Here is a 17779-nt window from a genome sequence, read left to right as displayed (position 1 = left end):
TTCCTTCCTTCCTTCCTTCCTTCCTTCCTTCCTTCCTTCCTTCCTTCCTTCCTTCCTTCCTTCCTTCCTTCTTCTCTCCCTCCTTTCCTTCCTTCCTTCTAAATCTCAATTTTCGAAAGATGTTAGGGCTTTTCTTCTATAATGTAGGTGTATTTCTCTAGAAATATTACCTTTCTCCTGAAGAAATCCCTCTGCTTCTTCCCTGGTCTTAGTTGCACATAGAATTTACAAAACACATTCCATGTGTATTATTTATTTTAAATTGGCTTTCACTGTTTTCTCATCATTTTAAAGGGGGTTGACCACTACTTACAACTTTTCCACTGTCCATTCTTTTTGTTTGTTTTTTAACATCTTTGTTAGAGTATAATTGCTTTACAATGGTGTGTTAGTTTCTGCTTTATAACAAAATGAATCAGTTATGCATATACAGATGTTCCCATATCTCTTCCCTCTTACATCTCCCTCCCTCCCACCCTCCCTATCCCACTCCTCTAGGTGGTCACAAAGCACCGAGCTGATCTCCATGTGCTATGCAGCTGCTTCCCACTAGCTATGTATTTTATGTTTGGTAGTGTATATATGTCCATGCCACTCTCTCACTTTGTCCCAGCTTACCCTTCCCCCTCCCCATATCCTCAAGTCCATTCTCTAGTAGGTCTGCATCTTTATTCCCATCTTGCCCCTGGGTTCTTCTGACCATTTTTTTTTCTTTTTTTAGATTCCATATATATGTGTTAGCATATGGTATTTGTTTTTCTCTTTCTGACTTACTTCACTCTGTATGACAGTCTCTAGGTCCATCCACCTCACTACAAATAACTCAGTTTCGTTTCTTTTTATGGCTGAGTAATATTCCATTGTATATATGTGCCACATCTTCTTTATCCATTCATCTGTTGATGGACACTTAGGTTGCCTACATGTCCTGGCTATTGTAAACAGAGCTGCAATGAACATTTTGGTACATGACTCTTTTTGAATGATAGTTTTCTCAGGTTATATGCCCAGTAGTGGGATTGCTGGGTCATATAGTAGTTCTATTGTTAGTTTGTTAAGGAACCTCCATAGTGGCTATATCAATCTACATTCCCACCAACAGTGCAAGAGGGTTCCCTTTTCTCCACACCCTCTCCAGCATTTATTCTTTGTAGATTTTTTGATGATGGCCATTCTGACTGGTGTGAGATGATATCTCATTGTAGTTTTGATTTGCATTTCTCTAATGATTAATTATGTTGACCATCCTTTCATGTGTTTGTTGGCAATCTGTATATCTTCTTTGAAGAAATGTCTATTTAGGTCTTCTGCCCATTTTTGGAGGGTTGTTTGTTTTTTTAATATTGAGCTGCATGAGTTGCTTGTATGTTTTGGAGATTAATCCTTTGTCAGTTGCTTCATTTGCAAATATTTTCTCCCATTCTGAGGGTTGTCTTTTCATCTTGTTTATGGTTTCCTTTGCTGGGCAAAAGCTTTGAAGTTTCATTAGGTCCCATTTGTTTATTTTTGGTTTTATTTCCATTTCTCTAGCAGGTGAGTCAAAAAGAATCTTGCTGTGATTTATGTCATAGAGTGTTCTGCCTATGTTTTCCTCTAAGAGTTTGATGGTGTCTGGCCTTACATTTAGGTCTTTAATCCATTTTGAGTTTATTTTTGTGTATGGTGTTAGGGAGTATTCTAATTTCATTCTTTTATATGTAGCTGTCCAGTTTTCCCAGCACCACTTATTGAAGAGGCTGTCTTTTCTCCATTATATATTCTTGCCTCCTTTATCAAAGAGAAGGTGACCATATGTGCATGGGTTTTTCTCTGGGCTTTCTATCCTGTTCCATTGATCTATACTTCTGTTTTTGTGCCGGTACCATACTCTCTTGATTACTGTAGCTTTGTAGTATAGTCTGAAGTCAGGGAGCCTGATTCTTCCAGCTCTGTTTTCCTTTCTCAACATCGCTTTGGCTATTCGGGGTCTTTTGTGTTTCCGTACAAATTGTGAGATTTTCTGTTCTAGTTCTGTGAAAAATGCCAGTGGTAGTTTGATAGGGATTGCACTGAATCTGTAGATTGCTTTGGGTAGTAGAGTCATTTTCACAATGTTGATTCTTCCAATCCAAGGACATGGTATATCTCTCCATCTATTTGTATCATCTTTAATTTCTTTCATCAGTGTCTTATAAATTTCTGCATATGGGTCTTTTGTCTCCTTAGGTAGGTTTATTCCTAGATATTTTATTCTTTTTGTTGCAACGGTAAATGGGAGTGTTTTATTAATTTCACTTTCAGATTTTTCATCATTAGTGTATAGGAATGCAAGAGATTTCTGTGCATTAATTTTGTATCCTGCTACTTTACCAAATTCATTGATTAGCTCTAGTATTTTTCTGATAGCATCTTTAGGATTCTCTATATATAGTATCATGTCATCTGCAAACAGTGACGGCTTTACTTCTTCTTTTCCAATTTGGATTCCTTTATTTCTTTTTCTTCTCTGATTACTGTGGCTAAAACTTCCAAAACTATGTTGAATAATAGTGGTGAGAGTGGGCAGTCTTGTCTTGTTCCTGATCTTAGTGGAAATGGTTTCAGTTTTTCACCATTGAGGACAATGTTGGCTGTGGGTTTGTCATATATGGCTTTTATTATGTTGAGGTAAGTTCCCTCTATGCCTACTTTCTGGAGGGTTTTTGTCATAAATGGGTGTTGAATTTTGTCGAAAGCTTTCTCTACATCTATTGCGATGATCATATGGTTTTTCTCCTTCATATGTCCATTCTTTTTTAAAACTTGAGAGGTACATTCGATGTCGAACAGCTGTTAGATTCCAGGAGCAACGTCAAGCCACAGGTCACGTGAGACCCACTGAAGTCCAGGGTTCCCTGAGGACTGGATGGTTCCAGCCTTCCTGGATGTGTAACTATGAGATGCAGCTCTTGGTCACTGTCTGGGATCTCTAATTGCCTTTCCTTTCTCTTCTCAGTGATTTGTGAAAACTTCCATTACCAAACCGTTGGTGAAGGAGAGACAAAGGAGACACTCAGCTTACAATTAAACCATGAACAAGGTAATTCTGACTTGATAGAAGCTTGCTGTCTCATCTACTAAGAGGAAAGGAGATCATGGATCAGGGGACTGAGCTCCTGGGTGGAGAGTGCACCCTGGAGAAGGGATGCAGCAGGAGATGGGGAAGCCAGAGCAGTGGTGTGTTGTATGGGCTCCCAATTAACCAGCCAGATCTGGAATTCAAGAATATTGCTAGGCAGATGTGATAACTAATAAGATGGAACATGAACCCAAGAGAGAAGATCTCACTGCAACCATGAGGCAGAATTAAGGGGGAGGACTCACAGCAGTAATTGTGAGCCAGGAATTCAGTGGATCTGGGAAGGAGTAAGGGTTTGTGACAAGTCCAAAGAAGAAGCCTTTGATGTGTCAAAGGGAGGAACAGTTGTAAGCAGTACTCATAATAAAAGAAAAGAGAGGAAGAGAGTGAGCAGTAATTGTGTGGAGGGTGTGGAAGAGATGGTGTTCTGTAGAAAAGAAGGAAAGGAGAAGGGAAGGAGTAAAAGAAAGAAAGGAGAAGCGAAGGAGTAAAAAGGGGCGAAGAGAACAAAGGGCAGTAATAACTCTGACTATGACAATAGTCACAACGCATAACATTCACAGATCACTAGACGTAAGGTCAGCGCTTCATGTGCATCAACGTGTTTAATGCTCACATATGCCTTATTTACTTTTGTAACCAGGGTGCACCGTTTCTAGCTTTTAATCATCTTTTCATTCATATTATTACTAATAATTAATCATTAAATTCTAACACATAAGACATTAATTGAAAATTATGATTTCTTGCTAAGTTACTATACCCAGGTATCACTTTACCAGTAGCATCTCACTTAATTCTCATAACAATCCTGTCATAAGGGTTTTGTTATTCCCATTTTTCAGGAGAAAAAACTGAGGTGTGAAGATAGTTAGTGATTCAGTGAGTGAAACAGCCTTCAAGCCCAAGAAAATGTCTCCATCCTTAAGCCAAATGGTCTACAATAAATTTAGTTGTTTGTTAAATGTTGATTTTTTTTTCTTGGAAATGACAAATGTAAGAAAAAGCCATAAGAATGGCCTTGCAGAATGCCATTAATATGTATCCTTAATTTGGATTTATACCTCAGATATTATATATTTTAGAGATGTATTAATACATTTATGTAACATTCAGATGTATTTTAATAATAATACTTATTCTTTTTAATAAAGACAAATAGCTAAAAGTATAAAATGTATATTAGAAAGTACAAAGTGTATCAAAAATATATTTAGAGATTCATCTACCACTGAGAATAGCGGGAATGAGAATGAGGTGGTGGAAGGATTCGTAATAGTTATTAGTAAAGAATAGAGGTTCATTATGAAAGGAAGGGGAAACAAATCCTTCAACATTCCTAATGTGATCTAGGTGACACCCTACCTAGAGCATATCAGTGATGGATGCAGATGAGTATAAGGGAAGAAGATTTATCTCGTGACCCAAATGGTACAATAAAAATCCAGGAAATGATGAATGAATGTGCCTGAGAATCTGAACAAGCAGTAAGGTTGACTGACAGTCCAATATTTGCCTGGATGACTGACTCTGAGTATGGTAGCACATACAGGGAGGGAGGAAGGGAGATGTGATGTGTTCATAATTCAGAAAGGATGCCCCAGGGAGCTCCAAGGGACCCTGCTCCTCTCCTCAAGGGGCAGAGGAGTAGATCAGAGTTTAGGGTGAGGAGTCATTTACTTACCAAGAAAGCGTATCTGGTTTTTGTGGTAAATGGGAGAGGTAAAAAAACCACAAAGAGACAGAGAGGGTAGGACACTGGAATAGCATAGGTATAAAGGGTATAAAGAGTTGGAAGAGAAAAACTAGAGAGACAAAGGGGGAAGAGCCAGAAGCCTCACTGAGGAAGAGAGAGGCAGAAATACAAGGTGACAGGAGTGGCCAAGGAGAGAGACGCCATCAGAAACAAGAACGCACAATCCTTCATCGGGGAGACACAGTGTTGGGAAGAGGACTGTAAGTACAAATGTGAGAAATGAAGAGAAGTAGAATGGATTGTAAAAAGATGGAAAATAAGGCAGAGCAAACATAGAAAAAATTAACCTCCCCTCCTGCTTCACACTATCCACAAAATATAATTCAAGTTGGATCACAAATCTAAAAGTTAAGGCTAAAATGATAAAGCTTCTAAAAGAAAACACAGGAGCATATCCTTGCAAATTTAGGGTTGACAAAAATTTGTTACATAGGACAGCAAAAGCATAGACCATAAAAGAAAAACTTGGTAAATTGCACTTCATCAAAATTAAAAACTACTAATCCAAAGACACCATTAAGAAAAGGAAAAGGCAAGTCATAGACTGGGAGAAAATATTTGCAATACATATATCTGACAAAGGATTGTACCTGGAATGTATTAAGAACTCCTACAAAAGAATAATAAAAAGACACACCACTAATTTAAAAAATGGACAAAAGACTTGAACAGACACTTCACTCAGAAGACATAAAATGACCAATAAGAACATAAACAAAGTATATATCATCATTAGTCATTGAGGAAATGCAAATTTCATTAGTCATTGGGGAAAAGCCACAACGAGCTACCATTCAGTTACTAGAATTGCTAAAATTAAAAATACAACACCAAATGCTGCTGAGGCTATGGAACAATTAGAACTCCTTTATATACATTGCTAGTTGGACTATAAAGTGATAGATATAACCACTTTGGAAAACTAGCAGTTTCCTATAAAGTTAAATATAACCCACGACCCAGAAGTCCTACTCCTAAGTATCTTCTCATAAGGAATGAAAACATATGTTCACACAAATATTTGTACAACAATGTTTATAGTAGCTTTATTCCAAATAGCTAAAATCTGGAACCAATTCAAATTCTCATCAATAAGAGAAAATAAACGGTGATATATTTATAGAATGGAATACTATTCAGCAATATAACGAATGAACTACTGGTATATGTAACCACATGGATGAATCTCAGAAACATTATGTTGAGAAAAAGAAGCCAGTCACAGGAGTATGTACTATGTGATCCTATTGATGTGAGCATCAGTACAGACAAGTATAGTACCAGAAAGGAAGGACTTGTTAATGGTGATAGAAATCAAAACAGTGGTTGCTTATAGTGGTTGGAAACTGAATGGCATGGTGGAAATGTTCCAAATCTTGACTGTGACGTTGGTCACAGAGCTGTTTTACACTTAAGGTATGTGCATCTCAATGAAAAAGAGGCAAGCAAGGCTCTGCTGGGCCTCAGATAGGGTCCTTGGAACTTGAACATCATCAGAGTTCATCTTGAGCACACAGATGTCTCTTCTCTGGATACTGTCTGAGTTCTGTCTTTTTCTTATCGCTCTCTTTAGTGTCCTTGGAACAGTCACCTCTCCAAATGAACAATGTAATAAGGTTAGAAGATGTACCCAGCTTACTGCCATATAACAGACAAGGTAACAATCATTTAATTTATCAATTCCATATTAAATCTTTGTTTTCTTGTCTTCATGGAAGCAAAGCCTACCTTTGGTCTCCTATCCTAGGCCTCTGCTAGCCCCCACTTCTCCTACCTGCCCCCTTCTTCTCCTACCTGCTCACATATGCAACAGAGACAGTGAGAAAAGGAATCTGAACTCCTGAGTAGATGGAGCATCCATTGATGGGGAATATAAAAAGAGAAAATTGAAAAGGTAGATAGGGTGTAATATGTGACAAATTACATGAATGGATCCAGTTTTCTAAAATCCCACTCTTCCAGGTTGAGATAGGGGATAATTTTCAATTAATTTCACAGAACAACTAAGAGGAACTTGGAAACATCATGGCATATCAGGTTCACGCGGGAGAACTGGCCAGTTGGAGGTCCCTGGTACTGTAGTCAGAGTCCAAGAGGAGAATTTTGGAGATGATGAGAGGGGAGAACCTGGAGGATGAAATCACACAGAGAGACAAAAGTTGAATAATGTTGGGAGACAGAGGTCAAAATAAAGTGGGAGAAACAGATGGAATGGGAGCAAGTGTAAGACACCGCAGAGAAGAGATAAACTGAAAAATTTCTCAAGAAACAGAGATAAAAGTTGAGAGCGAAAAGTATGGAAAGGGCAAGACCGAGAGGAAAATAAATACTAAGAATTGGGAAAAGTCAGGCAGGCGTACAAAGGCAACTATGAGGAGAAAGAGTTGAAGGAGAATGGATGGAAAACAGGTTGAGAGTGAAAAGACAATAAAAGAGAGAGGAGTAGATCGGGACATTGTAGGCTTGAGGTAAGAGCACTGTATATAAGCAACTTTGGGCACAAGTGTTGGCAACATTAGCTGTGAGTTTTCAGATTAAACTGTCCTTAACCATCGAAGTGGCACTTGTAAAATACTCACATTGCAATAGTCCTCTCCCTGAATATTCCAGTGATTCCTATGACCAAATCGCCACCCTAGATTGCCTTCAGAGTACCTTTATCCGTGGACTCAAAGACCATGGTCTGCTAGATATCTACACATGAATTCTTTCAAGAACTTTTAACTTGGCATTTCAGAACTAAAAGTAGTGTCTTCATCACTCAAGCTAGATCTAAACTCCTCTTCAGCATTCATGTTTCAGTGATGGATCCTTATTATCTCATAGGTTTTCAAGTTGGAAGTCTAGGCGTCACCGTGACTGCTCTTGCCCTCAAATAAATGCCTGTTACTCATCCAGTATAGTCATTTCTCTTCCAGAATATCTCCAAGCTGTCCATCTGTCACACCCCGAAGTCTTCAGACCTCTGCCATGGGTCTCAAAGCAACAGTCTTCTGTTCATGACCTTCCTCTAATCTTGCTTCCAACAAATGTGTTATTTGCACTTCAACTACATGGGACATTTGAAAATGAAAATTAGATTGTGTTATGTTCCAACATACTTTCTTAATACACTAAGGATTAAATAAATGTTTCTCTGAGTGGCATCCAAGATTACCCATGATAAGCCCCGTATCGATTTTCCCAGCCTCATCACCTGCCTCCTGCACTATTAATTCAATATAGTATAAACTTTTTCCCCCAATAATTTTATTTTTAAAATTTGTATTTTATTTTATTTTTTAAAATTTTACTGTAATATAGTTGATTTACAATGTTGTGTTAGTTTCAAGTGTACAGCAAAGTGATTCAGTTATACATATATGTTCATATATATGTATATATATTCTTTTTTTACATTCTCTTCCATTATACATTATTACAAGATATTACGTATAGTTCCCTGTATTTTACAGTAGGTCCTTGTTGGACCTTTTTTTATACATAGTAGTGTGTATATGTTAATCCTAAACTCCTAATTTATCCCTCCCCCACCTCTCCTTTGGTAACCATATGTTTGTTTTCTATGTCTGTGAGTCTGTTTCTGTTTTCTAAGTAAGTTCATTTGTATCATTTTTAAAAATTCCACATACATATAAGCAATATCATATGATATTTGTTTTTCTCTGTCTCATTTACTCCCCCAATAATTTTAATTGTTAAATCTTTCATATCTGAGCATTTTCATACATTTTCTGCCTTATTCAGAACTGTTTTCTACTACCCTCCACTTAACCTCCTCACTCTGGTAAATCCTATTTAAAACATACTATTGCAGGGAGGCCTTTCTTTAGAGAAAGCTAGAAAGAAACAGTTGAAAGACAAAGGATAGGAGAGAAGGAGCAACATCAGAGAAACAAGACAAAAGTTGCAGAAACAGAGAAAGAGACAGTCCAGGAGACACCAGCAGAAAGAAACAGAGGCAGAGATGGATAAAATGTAAAGGTTCAAATGGAAAGGGAAGAAGTAGAAAGAGAATGTGGTATAAAAAAGGAAACCACTAAGATCAGAAACTACCACTAAGATCAGGAACAAGACAAGGTTGCCCACTCTCACCACTATTATTCAACATAGTTTTGGCCACAGTAATCAGAGAAGAAAAAGAGATAAAAGGGATCCAAATTGGAAAAGAAGTAAAGCTGTCACTGTTTGCAGATGACATGGTACTATACATAGAGAATCCTAAAGATGCTACCAGAAAACTACTAGAGTTAATCAATGAATTTGGTAAAGTAGCAGGATACAAAACTGATGAACAGAAATCTCTGGCATTCCTATACACTAATGATGAAAAATCTGAAAGTGAAATTAATAAAACACTCCCATTTACCATTGCAACAAAAAGAATAAAATATCTAGGAATAAACCTACCTAAGGAGACAAAAGACCCATATGCAGAAATTTATAAGACACTGATGAAAGAAATTAAAGATGATACAAATAGATGGAGAGATATACCATGTCCTTGGATTGGAAGAATCAACATTGTGAAAATGACTCTACTACCCAAAGCAATCTACAGATTCAATGCAATCCCTATCAAACTACCACTGGCATTTTTCACAGAACTAGAACAAAAAATCTCACAATTCGTATGGAAACACAAAAGACCCCGAATAGCCAAAGCAATCTTGAGAAAGGAAAACAGAGCTGGAAGAATCAGGCTCCCTGACTTCAGACTGTACTACAAAGCTACAGTAATCAAGAGAGTATGGTACTGGCACAAAAACAGAAATATAGACCAATGGAACAGAATAGAAAACCCAGAGATAAACCCATGCACATATGGTCACCTTATCTTTCATAAAGGAGGCAAGAATATACAGTGGAGAAAAGACAGCCTCTTCAATAAGTGGTGCTGGGAAAACTGGACAGCTACATGTAAAAGAATGAAATTAGAACACTCCCTAACACCATACACAAAAATAAACTCAAAATGGATTAAAGACCTAAATGTAAGGCCAGACACCGTCAAACTCTTAGAGGAAAACATAGGCATAACACTCTATGACATAAATCACAGCAAGATCCTTTTTGACTCACCTGCTAGAGAAATGGAAATAAAACCAAAAATAAACAAATGGGACCTAATGAAACTTCAAAGCTTTTGCCCAGCAAAGGAAACCATAAACAAGATGAAAAGACAACCCTCAGAATGGGAGAAAATATTTGCAAATGAAGCAACTGACAAAGGATTAATCTCCAAAACATACAAGCAACACATGCAGCTCAATATTAAAAAAACAAAGAACTCAATCCAAAAATGGGCAGAAGACCTAAATAGATATTTCTCCAAAGAAGATATACAGATTGCCAACAAACACATGAAAGGATGGTCAACATAATTAATCATTAGAGAAATGCAAATCAAAACTACAATGAGATATCATCTCACACCAGTCAGAATGGCCATCATCAAAAAATCTACAAACAGGGCTTCCCTGGTGGCACAGTGGTTGAGAGTCCGCCAGCCGATGCAGGGTACATGGGTTCGTGCCCCGGTCTGGGAAGATCCCACATGCCGCAGAGCGGCTGGGCCCGTGAGCCATGACCGCTGGACCTGCGCGTCTGGAGCCTGTGCTCCACAACGGGAGAGGCCACAATAGTGAGAGGCCCGTGTAGTGCAAAAAAAAAAAAAAAAAATTCTACAAACAATAAATGCTGGAGAGGGTGTGGAGAAAAGGGAACCCTCTTGCACTGTTGGTGGGAATGTAAATTGATACAGCCACTATGGAGAACAGTATGGAGGTTCCTTAAAAAACTAACAATAGAACTACCATATGACCCAGCAATCCCACTACTGGGCATATACTCTGAGAAAACCATAATTCAAAAAGAGTCATGTACCAAAATGTTCATTTCAGCTCTATTTACAATAGCCAGGACATGTAAGCAACCTAAGTGTCCATCAACAGATGAATGGATAAAGAAGATGTGGCACATATATACAATGGAATATTACTCAGCCATAAAAAGAAACGAAACTGAGTTATTTGTAGTGAGGTGGATGGACCTAGAGACTGTCATACAGAGTGAAGTAAGTCAGAAAGAGAAAAACAAATGCCATATGCTAACACATATATATGGAATCTAAAAAACAAAAGAAAAAAATTGGTCAGAAGAACCTAGGGACAAGATGTGAATAAAGATGCAGACCTACTAGGGAATGGACTTGAGGATACAGGGAGGAGGAGGGGTAAGCTGGGACAAAGTGAGAGAGTGGCATGGATACATATACTCTACCAAACGTAAAATAGAAAGCTAGTGGGAAGCTGCCACATAGCACAGGGAGATCAGCTCGGTGCTTTGTGACCACTTAGAGGGGTGGGATAGGGAGGGTGTGAGGGAGGGAGATGCAAGAGTGAAGAGATATGGGGACATATGTATATGTATAACTGATTCACTTTGTTATAAAGCAGAAACTAACACACCATTGTAAAGCAATTATACTCCAAGAAAGATGTAAAAAAAAAAAAAAAAAAAAGGAAAGGGAGATTTTTCCACAGTGGATGAATTACTCAGCCCCTAGTGAAAGCTGCTGTTGCAAAGTTAACCTTCAGGCCAGGTTATTTTGGGGAGTGGGGCCTTCCAGTTTCTCAGGATTTGTTGATTTTCTAGTTATTTTCTTGCTGTGATTCCTCCTTGGTCATAAATTGAGATGTGTGTGGCATTTCATTCTTTACTGCAGGGAACAACAATGCCTGTTGGGAGGGCTGTGATGGAGAAGAGCCCCAGGGAGCCTGGAACATCCCACCAAGATGTGAGCTGGGTAAGGATGGGGAGGGATTGCCAGCCGAGGGTGTCAGGTGGCTGAATTCAGAGCTGGTGTTTATTGATGCTTTTTACCCTGAGCACACTCCACAGTCAAAAGATCTAGTGTGTCTTGGAATCCCATGAGTCCATAATAACATAAGTAACATAACAAATAACATAAATATTCCTAAGTGCATTCTAGTAGCAATATGCTGGAGAAAAGTGATTTCTCCCATAGCTATTAATAGTAAAGACTTGAATTTATACCGACCTGCCCTTTATCTTCTCTAAAGAATAAAAACTAAGTATTATTCTATTTGGCTATAATGCTATTATTTTGTGCCTAACATTGGAAAACCCCCAAAAGAAACATGGTCCTTCAGATCAATTGCTCCCAAATCTAAAGTACAATTTTTGTCAACTATTATTTATTATGGGACTGATTTTTCAAAGAATTTTGGCAAACAAGATGTCATTCTTCTCTCCACAAAGTTATGGATGTAACAGACAAAATGTTACTTATTCCTGTTTTATAGGTAAAGAAATAGAAGCACTGAAGTGTGTAAGGGTCTGTTAGCAGTGAAAGCAGTTAAACAAGCGAGGGTACCAGCATCCTCAATGACTTACTATGGTGACTATCGTGTGGGGCTGCAGAGGGTCAGGGCAGCCAAGACTTAGGTACATATATATGATGGAATATTACTCAGCCATAAAAAGGAACGAAATTGGGTCATTTGTAGAGATGTGGATGGACCTAGAGTTTGTCATACAGAGTGAAGTAAGTCAGAAAGAGAAAAACAAATATCATATATTAATGCATATATGTGGAATCTAGAAAAATACAGGTGAACCTATTTGCAGGACAGGAATAGAGATGCAGACGTAGAGAATGGACACAGGGGAGAGGAGAGGTGGGGTGAATTGGGAGATTAGGATTGACATATATACACTGCCATGTGTAAAATAGATAGCTAGTATGAAGCTGCTGTATTGCACAGGGAGCTCAGCTTGGTGCTCTATTATGACCTACATGGGTGGGATGGGGTGGGAGGGAGGGAGGTCCAAGAGGGAGGGGATATATATCAGTATACATATACATGTATATCACTATACGTATAGCTGATTCACTTTGTTGTACAGCAGAAACTAACACAACAGTGTAAAGTAATTATACCCCAATTAAAAAAAAAAAAAAAGAAAACTGACTCATGAGTAGGAAAACTGTCAAAGAACACTGAAGGGCAAAGAAGAAGAAGACGACTGGGAGGGAAGCCCAGAGTAAAGGAGGTGTGTGATCCTTCATGGCACAAAAACAACCATGTGTGGGGACAGAAAAATGAGGAGAAAGGTGACTGAGGGATAACGGGAAGGAAAAAAGGCAGAGCAAGGCTCTGGTGGGTCTAAAGTGAGGTGTGTGGAGCAACAGTATCTTTTTCCCAAGGAGAAGTTCACCTGACCATTGAACACCAGAATTCAGCACGATCACCCTGAGATCTGTACCTCATCACCATGCCTGGTTGGTCTTTTCTGTTTTTCTTTAGTTTCCTGTGAGCCCAAAGCCCTTCAAGGGACAAACGAAGGCAATTCTGAAGAGATTCCCAAACTGCAAGCAGGTAACGGGGAGCTAATATTGATTTAAGTGACCAATTATCTCATTAATTTGTTTGCATGTCTGTATGCAAGGGACATTTCCCTTCATTCCCCCAAACACAAACACACACTTTTCCTTAGGCTCTGGTTGCTTTCTTCAGGTATATAGGAGGCAAGGGGGAAAGAGGGGCTAAGGGCCTTAATGCAGGGGCTTCTGGGTAGAGAATTTAAGGGCACAGAATAATAAAAATGTAGATTGGGGCCACCACATGCAGTTGCCTAAGTAGTTTCAATTTTATTTAAAAGTATATGGAATCTAAATACAACCAGATCGGGGTTTGGAGGAGAGAGATCATTTTAAACTTATGTCCCAGGGTTGCATAGGTTTAATGAAATACTATGTATAGGAGAGACAAACAGGAAGTGAGTTAAAAGAAAAAATAAGGATGGATTAAAGACCTAAATGTAAGGCCAGATACTATAAAACTCTTAGAGTAAAACTTAGGCAGAACACTCTTTGACATAAATCGCAGCAAGAGCTTTTTTGATACACCTCCTAGAGTAATGAAAATAAAAACAAAAATAAACAAATGGGACCTAATGAAACTGCAAAGCTTTTGCACAGCAAAGGAAACCATAAAACAAAAAGTCAATCCTCAGAATGGGAGAAAATATTTGCAACCAAGTAACTGACAAGGGATTAATCTCCAAAATATACAAACAGCTCATGCAGCTCAATATCAAAAAAACAAACAACCCAATCAAAAAATGGGCAGAAGATCTAAATAGACATTTCTCCAAGATCTAAAGAAGACATACAGATGACCAAAAAGCACATGAAGAGATGTTCAACATCACTAATTATTAGAGAAATGCAAATCAAAACTACAGTGAGGTATCACCCCACACCGGTTAGAATGGCCATCATCAAAAAGCCTACAAACAGTAAATACTGGAGAGGGTGTGGAGAGAAGGGGACCCTCCTACACTGTTGGTGGGAATGTAAATTGGTACAGCCACTTTGGAGAACAGTATGTAGTTTCTTTAAAGAACTAAAAATAGAGCTACCATATGATCCAGCAATCCCACTCCTGGGCATATATCTGGAGAAAACAATAATTCGAAGAGATACATGAACTACAGTGTTCATTGCAGCACTGTTTACAATAGCCAGGGCATGGAAGCAACCTAAATGTCCATTGATAGATGAATGGATAAAGAAGATGGTACATATATACAATGGAATATTACTCAACCATAAAAAGAACGAAATAATGCCATTTGCAGCAACATAGATGGACCTAGAGATTGTCATACTGAGTGAAGTAAGACAGAGAAAGACAAATATCATATGATGTCATTTATATGTGGGATCCAAAAAAATGGTACAAATGAACTTATTTATAAAACAGAGTCACAGATGTAGAAAACAAACTGATGGTTACCAAGGGGGAAAGTGGGGGTAAGGATAATTTGGGACAGGAGTCCCCAACCCCTGGGATGCAGACCAGTACTGGTCCATGGCCTGTTAGGAACTGGGTCGCACAGCAGGCGGTGAGCAGTGGGCGAGCCAGCGAAGCTTCATCTGCCGCTCCCCGTCGCTTGCATCACCGCCTAAACCATCCCCCACCCCCCACACCACGTCCGTGGAAAAATTGTCTTCCACAAAACTGGTCCCTGGTGCCAAAAAGGTTGGGAACTGCTGATTTAGGAGATTGGGATTGACATATACTCACTACTATATATTAAATAAATAACTAATAAGAACCTACTGTGTGGCACAGGGAACCCTACTCAGCACTCTGTAATGACCTCTATGGGAAAAGAGTCTAAAAAAGAGTGGAGATATATATATATATATAACTGATTCACTTTGCTGTACAGCAGAAACTAACACAACATTATACCTCAACTATACTCCAATAAAAATTAATTTAAAGGGGTGAGATAGGGAGGGTGGGTGGAAGACACAAGAGGGAGGAGATATGGGGATATATGTATATGTATAGCTGATTCACTTTGTTATACAGCAGAAACTAACACACCATTGTCAAGTAATTATACTCCAATAAAGATATTAAAAATTAATTTAAAAAATTAAAAATATAATAAAATAGAGAACTAACAATGACCTACTGTGTAGTACAGGGAACTCTACTTAATACTCTGTAATGACCTATATGGGAAAAGAATCTAAAAAAGAGTGGATATATGTATATGTGTAACTGATTCACTTTGCTGTACAGCAGAAACTAATACAACATTGTAAATCAACTATACTCTAATAAAAATTTAAAAAAATAAATAGATGTGGAATCGAAATAGAACCAGGTTAGAATGTGGTGTCAGGGAGGGGAGATAATTTTCAACCTGCTTTTCTCGAGGTTGTGCCAGGAACATGGGCATAGTGGGTATAATCGCAAAATAGAAAACTCATGTCAAAGACATTTGAAACGAGCCTGCCAAGGGGAAGGAAGGATCCCTACTCGTTTGTCAGTGGCAAAAGATGAGAACTTTGATGATTTGCAGAAGGAATATGTGAGATGGAAAAAATATACAGAGAGGCTGAAATTTTAATTTTTAGATTTAAATTTTAAGTTGAAACATTACAAACAGGAAGTTAAGAACTAAAGAGAACAGATAGAAGCAGGGAAATGAGCACCATAGAAGAAAGGAGCTCAACTCAATAATCAAACAAGGTACAGAGTTTAAAAGGTAGAGAATGTGACATTAGAGAAAGACCCAGAGAGGGAAAGTGCTAAGAAATAGAAAGACTGGAGGAAAGTATAACAGCTATACATAGAGAAAAAGATAAAGGAGAAGAGTAAAACATCTGTAGAGAGGGAACACCATGTACAAGGATGGAGAAGATGGTTTGGGACATTGTAGGGACTGAAAGAAGAGTTGCTGCATGGAAGCAACTTCTAACACTAGGAGTTGAACATGTTAGCCATGAGTTTTCAGATTATGGTTCCTCCAATTATCAAAGTGGCACCTGTAATACACTCAGAGGCAATGGGCCTCCCCTCAGCCATTCTTGTATACTCTATCTATAACTTAATGATCCCCAAATTCCTAACTCTGGCCCCAACTTGCCTTGTAAGCTCATTCATCTAAGTGCCTGACTATATTTGTACAGGGATCTGAGAGACATCTCCATTTGGATGGTTTTCGGGAACTTCAATACAAGTCACTTCCATAGTTGCATGTACCATCTTTCTTGATGCCAGATCTGCCTCCTTTCCCCGTGTTCCCTATCTCAGTATGGAACGCTATTGTTCCATTCTTTAGGTAGACACCTAGGGGTCACCAATGGCTCTTTTCCCTCCCTCAACTCACACACCCCACCAATCATCCAGTTTAGTTAACTATACCTTTAACTTGTCTCTTACTCATCCATTTGTTGCCACACCTGACACGGAAGACCTAGTCAGATGTCTCTTCTCTCTGGAACTAGAGCCAGGGCAACAGACTCTATATGGTCTCATACCTTCCCCCAGTCATCCTCCCACCATATCCATTCTTTCCAACTCAACTAGATGACCCTTTGAAAATGCAGGTTGGCTTATCTCACTTTCCTACCTTAAATCAATAACTTTTTGTTGTCAAAAGTTTGAAATCCTTCCCTATTTTCCTTCCCATGGCTCCAGCCTCATGTCTGCCTCTCCTGCAACGACTTCTAAAGTTTGTTTAAAACTTTGCAGTAATTTTAATTTTGATTACTTTTTCTCATCTGAGTCTTTGCACACACTTAGCCCTGTGCTTGGAACAATTTTCTTGGTCCACTCCACTCTCCATTCTGCTCACTAATCTGGTGAAATCACATGGAAGTTATAGACCACCTCAGAGATACCTTTTCTAATTCCTAGTTCTAGAAAAAAACAGCATGAGAGACGGGGAGAAGATAGAAAGCTCAGCATCAGGAAAGGAAGAGGGAGAAAAGGCAGGTGGGAACAGACATGGGAAAAGAAACAAATCAGGGCAAAGAGAAGTACCAAGAGATTCCAATAGCAAGATACCGAGATAGAAATAGAAGAAGCAGAGATGTGTGGAAAGGGTGAGAATGAGAAAGAGAACTGGGTTGGGAGACAATGTGTACAGTCTCCATCAGATTATTGGATTGTGCAAGCCCCCTCTTACCTTCATGAAACCCTAAGACACAGGTATGCAAACTGTTGTAACTTCTATTTTATGGTTGGGGAAATGAAACAGAAGGGCATGGAGGTTATTTTTGCAAGGGCAAGGTAGAAAAGGAAGAGTGGGCACCAGCATCCTGGGTGTGTCACTGAGGGTGACAGTTGTGTGAAGCCAGCTGACAGTCAGCGTGGGGTCATGTGGTCAGAAAAGGAAGAGGAAACCCAAGGAGTTCTGCCGGTTCCCAGGGGAGATAACCAGGGTCCAAGAGAAGATTTAGTTAAGGAAAAATTAATGTTGGTGGGGAGGGAAAGGAAACCACTGAGAGACAGGAAGTATAGAAATGGACCCAACCACTTAGGCTTGAAGAGATCTAGAATAAGAAAGTTAGAAAGGATAACAGGAGAAAA

General features: G+C 38.8%; 1 protein-coding gene across 4 annotated transcripts in view; it reads left to right on the top strand.

Annotated features, from left to right (window-relative positions):
• The window catches only part of LOC114896900 (nuclear body protein SP140-like protein), a 71432-nt gene that overhangs the window by 13445 nt on the left and 40208 nt on the right, over positions 1 to 17779 (top strand). For all 4 annotated transcript variants that reach the window (XM_029225452.1, XM_029225451.1, XM_029225450.1 and 1 more), the window contains exons 4-7: positions 2975 to 3058; positions 6427 to 6510; positions 11581 to 11661; positions 13187 to 13258. In XM_029225452.1, coding sequence (XP_029081285.1) covers positions 2975 to 3058; positions 6427 to 6510; positions 11581 to 11661; positions 13187 to 13258 — 321 coding nt within the window. The remainder of the gene's footprint in view (positions 1 to 2974; positions 3059 to 6426; positions 6511 to 11580; positions 11662 to 13186; positions 13259 to 17779) is intronic.

Source organism: Monodon monoceros, unplaced genomic scaffold (genome assembly GCF_005190385.1).
Source record: "Monodon monoceros isolate NGI ecotype Baffin Bay Population unplaced genomic scaffold, NGI_Narwhal_1 Super_Scaffold_16, whole genome shotgun sequence".
NCBI lineage: Eukaryota > Metazoa > Chordata > Mammalia > Artiodactyla > Monodontidae > Monodon > Monodon monoceros.
The sequence above is the reverse complement of the archived record's forward strand: the minus strand, read 5'-3'. Positions and strand labels throughout refer to the sequence as shown.